Source organism: Haliotis asinina, chromosome 8 (genome assembly GCF_037392515.1).
Source record: "Haliotis asinina isolate JCU_RB_2024 chromosome 8, JCU_Hal_asi_v2, whole genome shotgun sequence".
NCBI classification, from domain to species: Eukaryota; Metazoa; Mollusca; class Gastropoda; order Lepetellida; family Haliotidae; genus Haliotis; species Haliotis asinina.
Window position 1 is genome coordinate 42,117,582 of NC_090287.1, and position 12,488 is coordinate 42,130,069.

The 12,488-nt window shown below is 40.0% G+C and overlaps 1 protein-coding gene across 2 annotated transcripts in view; it reads left to right on the top strand.

The window, feature by feature from the left end:
- The first annotated feature begins 334 nt into the window (after window positions 1-334).
- LOC137294684 (uncharacterized) overlaps window positions 335-12,488 on the top strand; it is a 90,499-nt gene continuing 78,345 nt past the window's right edge. For both annotated transcript variants that reach the window (XM_067825756.1, XM_067825757.1), the window contains exon 1: window positions 335-1,729. In XM_067825756.1, coding sequence (XP_067681857.1) covers window positions 1,622-1,729 — 108 coding nt within the window. In that variant the 5' untranslated portion in view covers window positions 335-1,621. The remainder of the gene's footprint in view (window positions 1,730-12,488) is intronic.

A 12,488-nucleotide genomic window follows, 5' to 3' on the forward strand; every position in this document is an offset into this window, starting at 1 on the left:
TGGTTTAAGGGAACAGGTGCAAGGCTTTCACTCAGGAATCTCATGAGAACGTGTGTCAGTGTTTGTTTACTTGTGTGTGACAGTGACTAGAGATATTCTACAAGAAAATACAACTTCCGTGTAACAACACAGGGAACATTTGCTAGTGGGAGTGTACAATCCCTGTCCCACGAGAGATACATGAGCTTGTATACCCATGACAAGCAGTTGGAGGGAGAAGCCAGGCCATTGTTAGACTCCACATTCATCTGACTTGTCAGCTTACAAGTTGTCAGTGAAGGAATAGCTTGATGTCTCAAAGTATTGCTACATGCCTGCTCCTCTAATGTTGCAGATTACAGTGTTGTAAGTTTGCTGCAAGAGCTGCTGTTTGCTGTGGGTGTGTGAATACCTCAGAAGAATCCATCTGTGATGAGTGTGCCAAGCCAGCGGAACAACAAGTGTTGGATAACTGCACACATCTTCAGCATCATTCATTATTCCCTGAAAGATAAATTTCAAGGAGAAAACAGTCTTATCCACCTGGTGATACGATTCTGTTTCCGAAAACATAAATAAATGTATGATAATATGACCCAATGACTTTCCAATACTGGATTCAGTGTTTGCTAGAGGACCATCATCAGCACACAGCTGGACCAGAGGCACTTATACTTTTATGAGTACTTCTGTCTGCAGACATTATAGTTTATAGTTTACAGAAAGGTACACACTGTTCCTCTATGTAGTCTATAGGTTTCCTTTCCATGAGGAGCTGTTCATGGAATGTCCCCAGATCAGTTGGGGTCAGCTGTCATCAGAGTCTTCATCACACATCATTATAGACTGTCCACATCCAACAACAGGTGACGCTGGCATACTTAACCCAACTTGATAAGGATCACTGATAAATCTCTCAGTTTCTGTGTGCTTGATAAACTGTGAGTTTGCTGGAGGAAAACATTTGGAGGGGTGTATATGAAGTTTGTCTTTCCAATACTCTCAAACTTGACAGTTTTAGCTTGGAGTAAGTCACATCACAACAGCAAGCACGGGCACTACCCTTATCTATTTTGAGATCCGGTTTAGGCTTTTTTGTATACAGTAGGTTGACAGTTGAATTCATATTGTGTGGGTGCAGGTATGTTGACTGGTGGCTTGTCTGTATTCAACCTCAGCTAAAGTGGAACAGTGCATAGGATAGGTTTACATGACGTCTGCTGCGCAGGTGGCACAAGTGGCACAAGTGTAACATCACCTTATGTAGCACACCTGAGCACTACACCTTTCTCTCTTACTTTATTGACCTGTTTGAGGAGACCCGGAATGTGACAAACGATATGTGAGGTCGTGTGTGGATAATTGCCCAAATCGCCTCAATTGTGTCACAGTTGTGTGGTGTTTATGGGACTATTCTCGTCTGCTGAGGGAGGAAAATCATTTGATGTTGACAGATTTGATACCTGCTGACGAGAATGTGATTCTCAACTGAGGATGTACTTCATTCAACAATATAAAGTCCTCTATTAGTAGGCTGACACAAATCGGATCAAGCTTGTGATGGATAAGTTGAAAGTTGTGTCACCTGTGTGGGTTTGCTGTGTGGTTGTGATAATTACATGGTAATCTGGATACATTGATAATGGAGTCAGATGAAGATCTGGTGTTGTACAAGCCATCCGCAGCGGACAAGATTGGATCCCTGACCAGACAGAAGGCGATACGGAGGAAGGGAAACACATGGAACCAGGTGGGACATATACCTATATACTTGACATACATCACTGAATCTAGCCTCACATAACATGGAGAATGTTTTACATCCTCTTCAATGTTAGCAATACTGTAAAGAATGTGGACCAAATGGACTCCAGTGAAGCATTACTTACACCTGCTTTGATGTCCATTGTAAGATAGCAATCTTAACTGGGCAATTTTTCTTTCATTCTTTTAATGAATGGACATATTTGGTCCATACTGGCCGATCTGCATACACTCACACAGGTAGGGTTATTAGATGTAGAAGGTCCTTACAATTGGCGATCATGTATTTTCAGAGCTAATATGCCAATATTATTCTAGTTTTTGTGTGCATAATTTATATTACTGACATTTTGTCCCAGGGATGAACTTCCAAGCTACTGATCATATGCTAATTTAATCTATTTATAGATTAAAATTTCTTTCTGCATTGAATGAAATTCCATGGGCTGAGGAATTTTCCTTTCTTATGAATTAATTGTATTAAGTATTGAACTGTAATGAGCCTGTTCTGAAGGTGGAAGAAACGACTACTCAATAACGCCTAATACAACCATTGTAGACTAGTTTAATGTAAAGCCTCAGAGCAATGGCTCCTGCTGAATGGAGACGTCTGCATAGAATGAGGGTCTGTTGAGCTGCACATAAATCAGTCTTTGTGGTATGTACAGGTGCAGGGGGGTGGGGCACAAGGGGTGAGGCATGAAAATGACTTGGGCAGAGCATCCTTCCAGGACTTGCATGCCCCTGGTGTTTGCACATGACCATATTATCTGCTGATAAGTGTATTGAATTTCATGGAGGAGGTGTAATACCTAGTATCTTTATGTCCTTCCCAGCTGTTCACAGATATTGCTAGAGATAGCTGGGATCCTTTCACAACTTTACCCCTGGCTTATAAGCTGTTGTGTTGATTCGACAAGACATATTTAAAGCCATGTAACCCTTTAAAAGCCTTACTCAAATTAAGTGTCTTTTTAGCCAGATCATGTTTTTGTACCATATTAATTTAGTTTCAATATTGTCATTAAGTTTGATTGTGACGTAAGGACAGTATGCCATGTTATATGATATGTAGAAGTGGAGGATTGGAAGCTATAATTAAAGGGCAAATCTATGTTCATTATCTCCTAGATGTATCAGAATGTTTGAACATGCAGCTTAATCATGTCAACATGCATTGGGAGGAGAAGGCCTTTATACATACCAGTGATATCGCTGCAGCATGTCTTTCATTTATGTTGCATAAATAGCTCATTTTTAGATGTTTGGAAATATTATTTGTCTTAAATGTCACATATATGATTGATGGAAAAGAAAGGGAAATGCTCAATTCTTTTCAAGTCTAGTGTTGGCAGATGTGTAATCTGGACATGTACAGCAAGACCCACAGATTGCATACAAGGAAACACTTTGTGCAAGTTTTTAGGTGTTTGTGAGATGTATTGATTTTGCACGAACTTGAGGTAGACTCAACTTTTATCGTTGTGAAACATATTGAGTGTATCTTGTGGAGGTCAGGTCATGAGCATTGACCTCAGATTGTTTTGTCATAATCGACCTCACGCGTTCACAAAATATAGGAACACCATCACTTGAAAAGATTGGAGTTTTTTAAGGTAAATGTTGCAATACATAGCCATTGTTGGTCTCTACTCCATAGTACATGATCTAAGTTGTGGCAAAGCCATTGTGGATTTCTAATCCATGGTACATGATCTAATTTGTGGCACAACCATAGCTTGTTTTTTATACATGTACATGATCTAATTCATGGCAGAACCAATGTTGGTCTCTAGTCCATGGTACATGATCTAATTCATGGCAGAAGAACTGTTGGTCTCTAGTCCATGGTACATGATCTAATTCGTGGCAGAACAACTGTTGGTCTCTAGTCCATGGTACATGATCTAATTCGTGGCAGAACAACTGTTGGTCTCTAGTCCATGGTACATGATCTATTATAAGACAGAAATATGGCATGTCCCTAATCAGTGTTCCATCATCTAATGGAGGTGAAAACTATGGTGGATCTCTAATGCATGTTGCATGAATCAATTTGTGGCATAACTGTGTTGGGTCAGTGTGGTACTAAAACTAACTTGTGGCAGAAAGATACAATTCACTCATCTAAGATGATGTCATGTCAGGGTGCTGTTTGTAATATCCTTGTGGTTTCTTCACAATATCATGTCCTTTTACTTTTATGGTTCAAATCATGTAGGTGATCCTTGTCATTATATCCTACGTTTTTGCACATGCTGCAGTAAAACAGTGGATGGAAACTTATTATAAGAGGTATGAGAGTACCCCACAAGTCTGTTTGACCGTATGTCCAACACTTTTATGTCCTCTAAACATTTCACAAACCCTCGAAAACATCATTGATGGGGTAACCATCATCACGAACGGTGAATGGCAAGATTTGAAAGTGTAAAACGTATTTGCAATTTAAATTGAGTAAACACAACCATGTATTAGATGGATTTAAGTTTGGATGCTGGTGTCCTGAAAGTCTTTCTCTGAGTGCCAACAGTCAGCTCTGAGGTACTGGTCACACCTGCAACTGTCCACACAAAGCTGAACACTGCAGACCATTGGCTGGATTGACTTTTAACCAGACAAACTAGACCACATGTACTCTCTATTAGCTTAGTTGATGTGTACACTGGGGTACCAATTTGTTCCCCTCCAAAATCTTGTTAATAATGTTAGCCCAGGAGTTTATATTGATCCAAAGTGTTGACTGAATCGTGTATGTGATGTTATTTTTACCAAGAGCACTGCCACCTAGTGTGTTCTTGATACAATGGGCTGGTCAGGTGACCAACTGGCCACAGGTCAACTGCTGACCGAGGTAGTCGGATATTGCACTTCCATGTTGTCATTGTTTTAATGCATGCAGTGTTTGTTCAGAGCACTTTCTGCTCAAACACATTTGTCCAATATTAGCCCGAACATTTATGATGAATTTCTCACATGTTTCTTTTTGTTCAATGGGGGAATGTAATGTACTACTGGTATTATCAATAATGCTGTTCACAAACACAGATGGTTGAACAAGGCAATGTTTGCATGTGTATCACAGTCAGGCAAGAGTATCTCATGCCAGAAATAGAAACATCATGTCCAATTTGAGAACATGAAATCATAGTAACAATTTATAAGTTTTGAAAGTATAAGGTTAGGAAATATTTAAATAGTTGAGATCAAATTATGATGTTGCCAGCATAACTGGTGAAAAATATTAACTTTGCATGTGTCATTCATTTAAGGCCAGACCAGGTCTGTCTTTTGTTTTAGGATCTGCTGATCATATTTTGAAAGGATGAGAACCAAAAAATATAAATGAATTTTCCTTACTCAAAAAATAAAATCCAGATAATTTTGTTTGCTAAAAATGCATTTAGGACGAATGTTTTTACCCATATGCACTTCATAAATTGCCACAAGTAAAATTATTTTATTGTTTAAAAGGAATATTACTTTGTCTGGTTATTTTTTTTTAAATTCCCACCTGCATTTAGGTTTTCTGAGGACAAAAAACCTCAAAACAAGAAATAAGATTGGTCATACTAAAGTATTGATTGAAAAGTTTTAGGACAATTTTTTGAAAGAGATCTGTATGCTTTGTGTGATGTTACAAATTTGAGTACATACACTGACATACAGAATTCCTGTATGAATGCAGGTACTGCGAGAACAAAACATACAGTCATGCATTCACTTGTAACGGCAGAAGTGAACCAGGTTGAGAGTATAACATTGTATCTCTTTGGGAATACTCTTTGTGTCTGATAATGCTATTCATACCTACATATCTCACAGTGTTGGATTGTATCATTGGTCAGTAAGCATGTATACAGCATGTACTGGCTCTGTATGAGTGATATTCAGCTTGACTGCTACTGTTTCATTGTGCTGCTGGGATGTGCTGTTCTATTCCCTGGGACAAGGTGACAGTTTAAACTTGCTTTGCCCTTTGGTGAGGTGTGTCAGTTGAATGTGCCTTGAATGTGTGGCCATATCAGTACTCAGCAAGACACAGACAGTTGTGACTGGACAGATTATAGAGCAAATCATTAGCAGAATAAGCTTATTTAGTTCTCTGAACACATCATCAAGGAATTCTCTACTGTTACACTGTCACTCAAGTCATGAGAGAGACATGGCGTTTGTCATTTGTCCGGGGAGTGAACTAGCCTTTTAAGTGTAGTCAGAATGCAATGAAAAAATATATATATCGGTAGAAGAATGTCAGAGCCCTGGCCAGATGGTTTCATTATGAGAGTAGTGGTGCATTTTATCATCCTAATTAGTCAGCTTTGTTTTTGTTTGCGATTGGAGATGTAGGCAATTAGAGACTAACCGCTATATTACAATAGTTATCTATAGCCAGTTGTATAACGCCATCTCATGGTTATAAGATATATATAATATATTCTTATATTTTTGTAAGAAGAATTTAATGTTTGCATACTGTTGTAATCTAAAATTGCAATCTTGTATTTGATGATATGATTTGCATTGTGTGAGATTATGCTGCATATATAAGGAAAACTAGGACTGACAAATAGACAATGCTGTATGGTTCAAACATACAAATGTCACTGTTCTGTGGGTATTTCTTGTGTCTCTCAGAATGATTTGGCTGGTATATTCCTAAAAGGTGCCAAATACACTCATTCACCTTCAGTCAACATATTTTACAAAACATTCTTAACAATGTGAAAAAGAGGAAATTAGAAGAACAAGAGGCCATAAAATACTAATCACAAACCCGTGATGGGTACAAAGGGGGACAACTCCTGACAGGTTGTCATTTGTTAAAGACCAGAAGTAACATGCATTTATTTGAAGGACAGCAACTACTAACCTTGGTAATATTCTAAACATAGGAGACATGCTTACAAAGAATTGTTAAAGGGATTCTGAAATTAGCTGTATTCACTATTCACATGAATCTATATTATGTACTGTACAGTTTTTCCTGTTATGGGACTGTTGATAGACACAAATCCTTATGGTATTGCTATCTTTTGTCTGTCATCACCACACAAGAATTGAATTAAAAGAATTAAAAGTCTGTTTTTGTTCTCTACGTAAAAATCAAACAAATACAAAGTTGGGACACACTTTGCCTAGCACCTATAGACACATACTACAGAAAGTACATATGATATCACCTCTCACTCCTTGGTAAGGTGGATGACTTTGTTAATCACCTAATGCATGTACAAATAAGGATAAATTTAACCTGAAAGGGAAAACAATCCTATATCCTCAGTTTATGTGTAGCCACTATTGTCCAGTATTGTGTGATGTCATCCTGTGGTGTGCCCACAGTAAAGGGAGACAACTCCACTACAGGTGTGGCAGTCCACTGCATGTGTCATCACATACTGAAGTAGGCATGTGTCCATGTCAATACCCCTGTCATAAATAACTCTTCCTCGTATTCTGAGTCAGGGCAGGAATGTCATTTCCAAGAATGGATATTGTTGCCACGGATTTGATATTCATGAGTGGTGTATTTATAAATGTGACATATTTTAATGTAATAGTCTGCAATTGTTTATATTTTATTAAGTGTCATCCAGTATTATCCTCAGTCATGTGTTTAGCGCAAAGCTGGGGATAAAGTATTAGGCTCTGTCCATCAGTCCGTACCAATGTCCGTATGCACATACATATGTACGGATTAGAATATCTTAAGAACTAGATTCTTTTCATATTTGGTATCAAGCTCTATCACAGTAAAAGGTCTCAGTCAGGTTTGGTGGTCACAAGGGGACTTCAGTGTTTTACCTTGTCATCATATTCAGCACCAAGCTTTATCTAGGGAAGATGCAGGGCCTGATTGATTTTGGTGCCCTTCAGTTAATTTTCATGGTCATGGTGACTACGTTTTTTAGGAGTTTCATACACTGGTCAAAGTCTAAGTGACTCTTCAAAACATTTTTGTGTTTGAACAACTACAGTGCAAAATATCAAGAGTTTGAGCGTAATGTTTTTGTTGACATTTTACTTCAAATTAAACTACGACCTTCACTTTCATTTCTTTTGAAGTTTGATTTGATAATATGCAGCGGGGGATTATGTCACCTTAGTGACAATGCTTGTTATTATTATTACACAGAACCTGGCCAGAAAGTGTCAGAATATCATTAAGGATGCCTTGAGGTGCCAAAATTTGCCTGACTGTGCATGAATGATTTAAATGGTAACTTTAATGCTAATAAGCTTTATAGATACTAAGATTACAGCAGTAGTTGTGTTATGTTGATACTCTGCTCAAGAAGATGTTACTTTATGGTCCAGACTTTATAATAATGTTCAAAATTATGTATCACTCAACGGTGCACAGGGAATAGCACAATAGGTAAATGTGTTACACACCTCAGAGTCACACCTCATGTCTCACACACACAACAGAATGTGTGTGAGTTCTATGTTTCTGGGGAAGTGCCATTTTCATATGAGTGAGTCCTGTGTTTCTGGGGAAATGGCATGGTGATATGTGTGAGTCCCATGTTTCTGGGGCAGTGCCATTTTAATATGAGTGAGTCCTGTGTTTCTGGGGAGGTGCCATTTTGATATAAGTGAGTTCCATGTTTCTGTGACAGTACCATGATGATATGAGTGAGTCCCATGTTTCTGTGGCAGTCCCATGATGATATGTGTGAGTCCCATGTTTGTGTGGCAGTGCCATGATGATATGTGTGAGTCCTATGTTTATGAGGAAGTGCCATTTTGATATGAGTGAGTCCCATATTTCTGTGGCTCTGCCATGATGATATGAGTGAGTCCCATGTTTCTGTGGCAGTGCCATGATGGTATGAGTGAGTCACATATTTCTTGGACAGTGCCATGATGATATGTGTGAGTCCCATGTTTCTGGGGCAGTGCCATTTTGATATGAGTGTGTCCTATGTTTCTGTGGCAGTGCCATTTTGATATGAGTGAGTCACATGATTCTGTGGCAGTGCCATGATGATATGAGTGAGTCCAATGTTTGTGTGGCAGTGCCATGATGATATGTGTGAGTCCCATGTTTCTGGGACAGTGCCATGATGATATGTGTGAGTCCTATGTTTGTGTGGCAGCGCCATTTTGATGTGGGTGAGTCCCATGTTTCTGTGGCAGTGCCATTTTGATATGAGTGAGTCACATGATTCTGTGGCAGTGCCATGATGGTATGAGTGAGTCACATGTTTCTGTGGCAGTGCCATGATGATATGAGTGAGTCCTATGTTTCTGTGGCAGTGCCATTTTGATATGAGTGAGCCACGTGATTCTATGGCAGTGCCATGATGATATGAGTGAGTCACATGTTTCTGTGGCAGTGCCATGATGATATGAGTGAGTCCTATGTTTCTGTGGCAGTGCCATTTTGATATGAGTGAGCCACGTGATTCTATGGCAGTGCCATGATGATATGAGTGAGTCCAATGTTTCTGAGGAAGGCCCATTTTGATATGAGTGAGTCCTATGTTTCTGGGGAAGTGCCATGATGATATGTGTGAGTCCCATGTTTCTGGGGCAGTGCCATTTTGATATGAGTGAGTCCTGTGTTTCTGGGGAGGTGCCATTTTGATATAAGTGAGTTCCATGTTTCTGTGACAGTACCATGATGATATGAGTGAGTCCCATGTTTCTGTGGCAGTCCCATGATGATATGTGTGAGTCCTATGTTTCTGTGACAGTACCATGATGATATGAGTGAGTCCCATGTTTCTGTGGCAGTCCCATGATGATATGTGTGAGTCCTATGTTTGTGTGGCAGTGCCATGATGATATGTGTGAGTCCTATGTTTATGGGGAAGTGCCATTTTGATATGAGTGAGTCCCATATTTCTGTGGCTCTGCCATGATGATATGAGTGAGTCCCATGTTTCTGTGGCAGTGCCATTTTGATATGAGTGTGTCCTATGTTTCTGTGGCAGTGCCATTTTGATATGAGTGAGTCACATGATTCTGTGGCAGTGCCATGATGATATGAGTGAGTCCCATGTTTCTGTGGCAGTGCCATGATGATATGAGTGAGTCCCATGTTTCTGTGGCAGTGCCATGATGGTATGAGTGAGTCACATATTTCTGGGACAGTGCCATGATGATATGTGTGAGTCCCATGTTTCTGGGGCAGTGCCATTTTGATATGAGTGTGTCCTATGTTTCTGTGGCAGTGCCATTTTGATATGAGTGAGTCACATGATTCTGTGGCAGTGCCATGATGATATGAGTGAGTCCCATGTTTCTGTGGCAGTGCCATGATGATATGAGTGAGTCCCATGTTTCTGTGGCAGTGCCATTTTGATATGTGTGAGCCACATGATTCTGTGGCAGTGCCATTTTGATATGAGTGAGTCCCATGTTTCTGAGGTAGGGCCATTTTGATATGAGTGAGTCCCCCCATGTTTCTGTGGCAGCGCCATTTTGATATGAGTGAGTCACATGATTCTGTGGCAGTGCCATGATGATATGAGTGAGTCCCATGTTTCTGAGGAAGGGCCATGATGATATGTGTGAGTCCTATGTTTGTGTGGTAGTGCCATTTTGATATGAGTGAGTCCCATGTTTCTGGGGCAGTGCCATGATGATATGAGTGAGTCACATGTTTCTGGGGAAGTGCCATTTTGATATGAGTGTGTCCCATGTTTATGGGGAAGTGCCATGATGATATGAGTGAGTCCAATGTTTGTGTGGCAGTGCCATGATGATATGTGTGAGTCCCATGTTTCTGGGACAGTGCCATGATGATATGTGTGAGTCCTATGTTTGTGTGGCAGCGCCATTTTGATGTGGGTGAGTCCCATGTTTCTGTGGCAGTGCCATTTTGATATGAGTGAGTCACATGATTCTGTGGCAGTGCCATGATGGTATGAGTGAGTCACATGTTTCTGTGGCAGTGCCATGATGGTATGAGTGAGTCCTATGTTTCTGTGGCAGTGCCATTTTGATATGAGTGAGCCACGTGATTCTATGGCAGTGCCATGATGATATGAGTGAGTCCAATGTTTCTGAGGAAGGCCCATTTTGATATGAGTGAGCCCTTTGTTTCTGGGGAAGTGCCATGATGATATGTGTGAGTCCTGTGTTTCTGGGGAAATGGCATGATGATATGTGTGAGTCCCATGTTTCTGGGGCAGTGCCATTTTGATATGAGTGAGTCCTGTGTTTCTGGGGAGGTGCCATTTTGATATAAGTGAGTTCCATGTTTCTGTGACAGTACCATGATGATATGAGTGAGTCCCATGTTTCTGTGGCAGTCCCATGATGATATGTGTGAGTCCTATGTTTGTGTGGCAGTGCCATGATGATATGTGTGAGTCCTATGTTTCTGTGGCAGTGCCATTTTGATATGAGTGTGTCCTATGTTTCTGTGGCAGTGCCATTTTGATATGAGTGAGTCACATGATTCTGTGGCAGTGCCATGATGATATGAGTGAGTCCTATGTTTCTGTGGCAGTGCCATGATGATATGAGTGAGTCCCATGTTTCTGTGGCAGTGCCATTTTGATATGTGTGAGCCACATGATTCTGTGGCAGTGCCATTTTGATATGAGTGAGTCCCATGTTTCTGATGAAGGGCCATTTTGATATGAGTGAGTCCCCCCATGTTTCTGTGGCAGCGCCATTTTGATATGAGTGAGTCACATGATTCTGTGGCAGTGCCATGATGGTATGAGTGAGTACCATGTTTCTGAGGGAGGGCCATGATGATATGAGTGAGTCCCATGTTTCTGTGGCAGTGCCATGATGATATGTGTGAGTCCTATGTTTGTGTGGTAGTGCCATTTTGATATGAGTGAGTCCCCTTTTTCTTCAATACAGTGTGAATTTTTCTCTAAAAGCATGGCTGTGTAGAGTGATGTGAATGTAATACACCCTGTAATATAAGTTGATGTGTCTTCCCAGTGCACAGACAGGTTTGTGTGCACAAACAGTTTTGTGTGCACAGACAGTTTTGTGTGCTTAGAGCACCAGAAACACATGTTAACACATCCAAAATTAGATGTGTATATAATTATGTAATTGTACTGTATGCATATACAAAAACAACATCTGCAGTAAAGGTAAGGTGATAAAAAATATTTGTGTATAAACTTGTTGGCATGTTTGTATGTCTAATACTTGAAGCTCATAGATTATTTCATACTTTCTTGACTTTTTGGGTTGAAATTTGAGTTGTTACTTTGTTTTAGAGGCGGTATCTTTAAATGTACAGCCATTGAAAATTCAGTGAAAAGTTTGGTCATAGTATTTTTGAAGTACAACCTGATTTGCTCTGTGACTGGTCTCATATTACAGACTTCCTGTAGGAAGGAAGGTATCTGAATTTGTATTAGGTGTGTTTTTATGAATCTGATAAGAGGTGATTGGTAATGTGTTTTTGATGGAGTGGAACTAGTTACTGCTGAATCTAAAGGGATGTGGTATAAGATAAATTCTTTGAAGTGGGAAGAGCTGACCAGTGAAGGTGCATGGAGTACAGTAAACTGGCTCTCAGAGGAGGAAAATTTAATGGCTAAGGGGCTGGACTTGCAGTAGGCTGGTACTGCATGAATTCGAAGTGGTGGAGAGTTTTAGTCGCCAAGGGATACACAGGCAGTAGACTGGCACTGAGTGGATTGGTGGAATGTTGGATATTGGTACAATCTGTATGCTATCAGTGTGTACATGCTGCGCTCAATATTTACTTGGAACACACTTCAAACATTTAATTTGTTCTGCATTATATGCCTTTT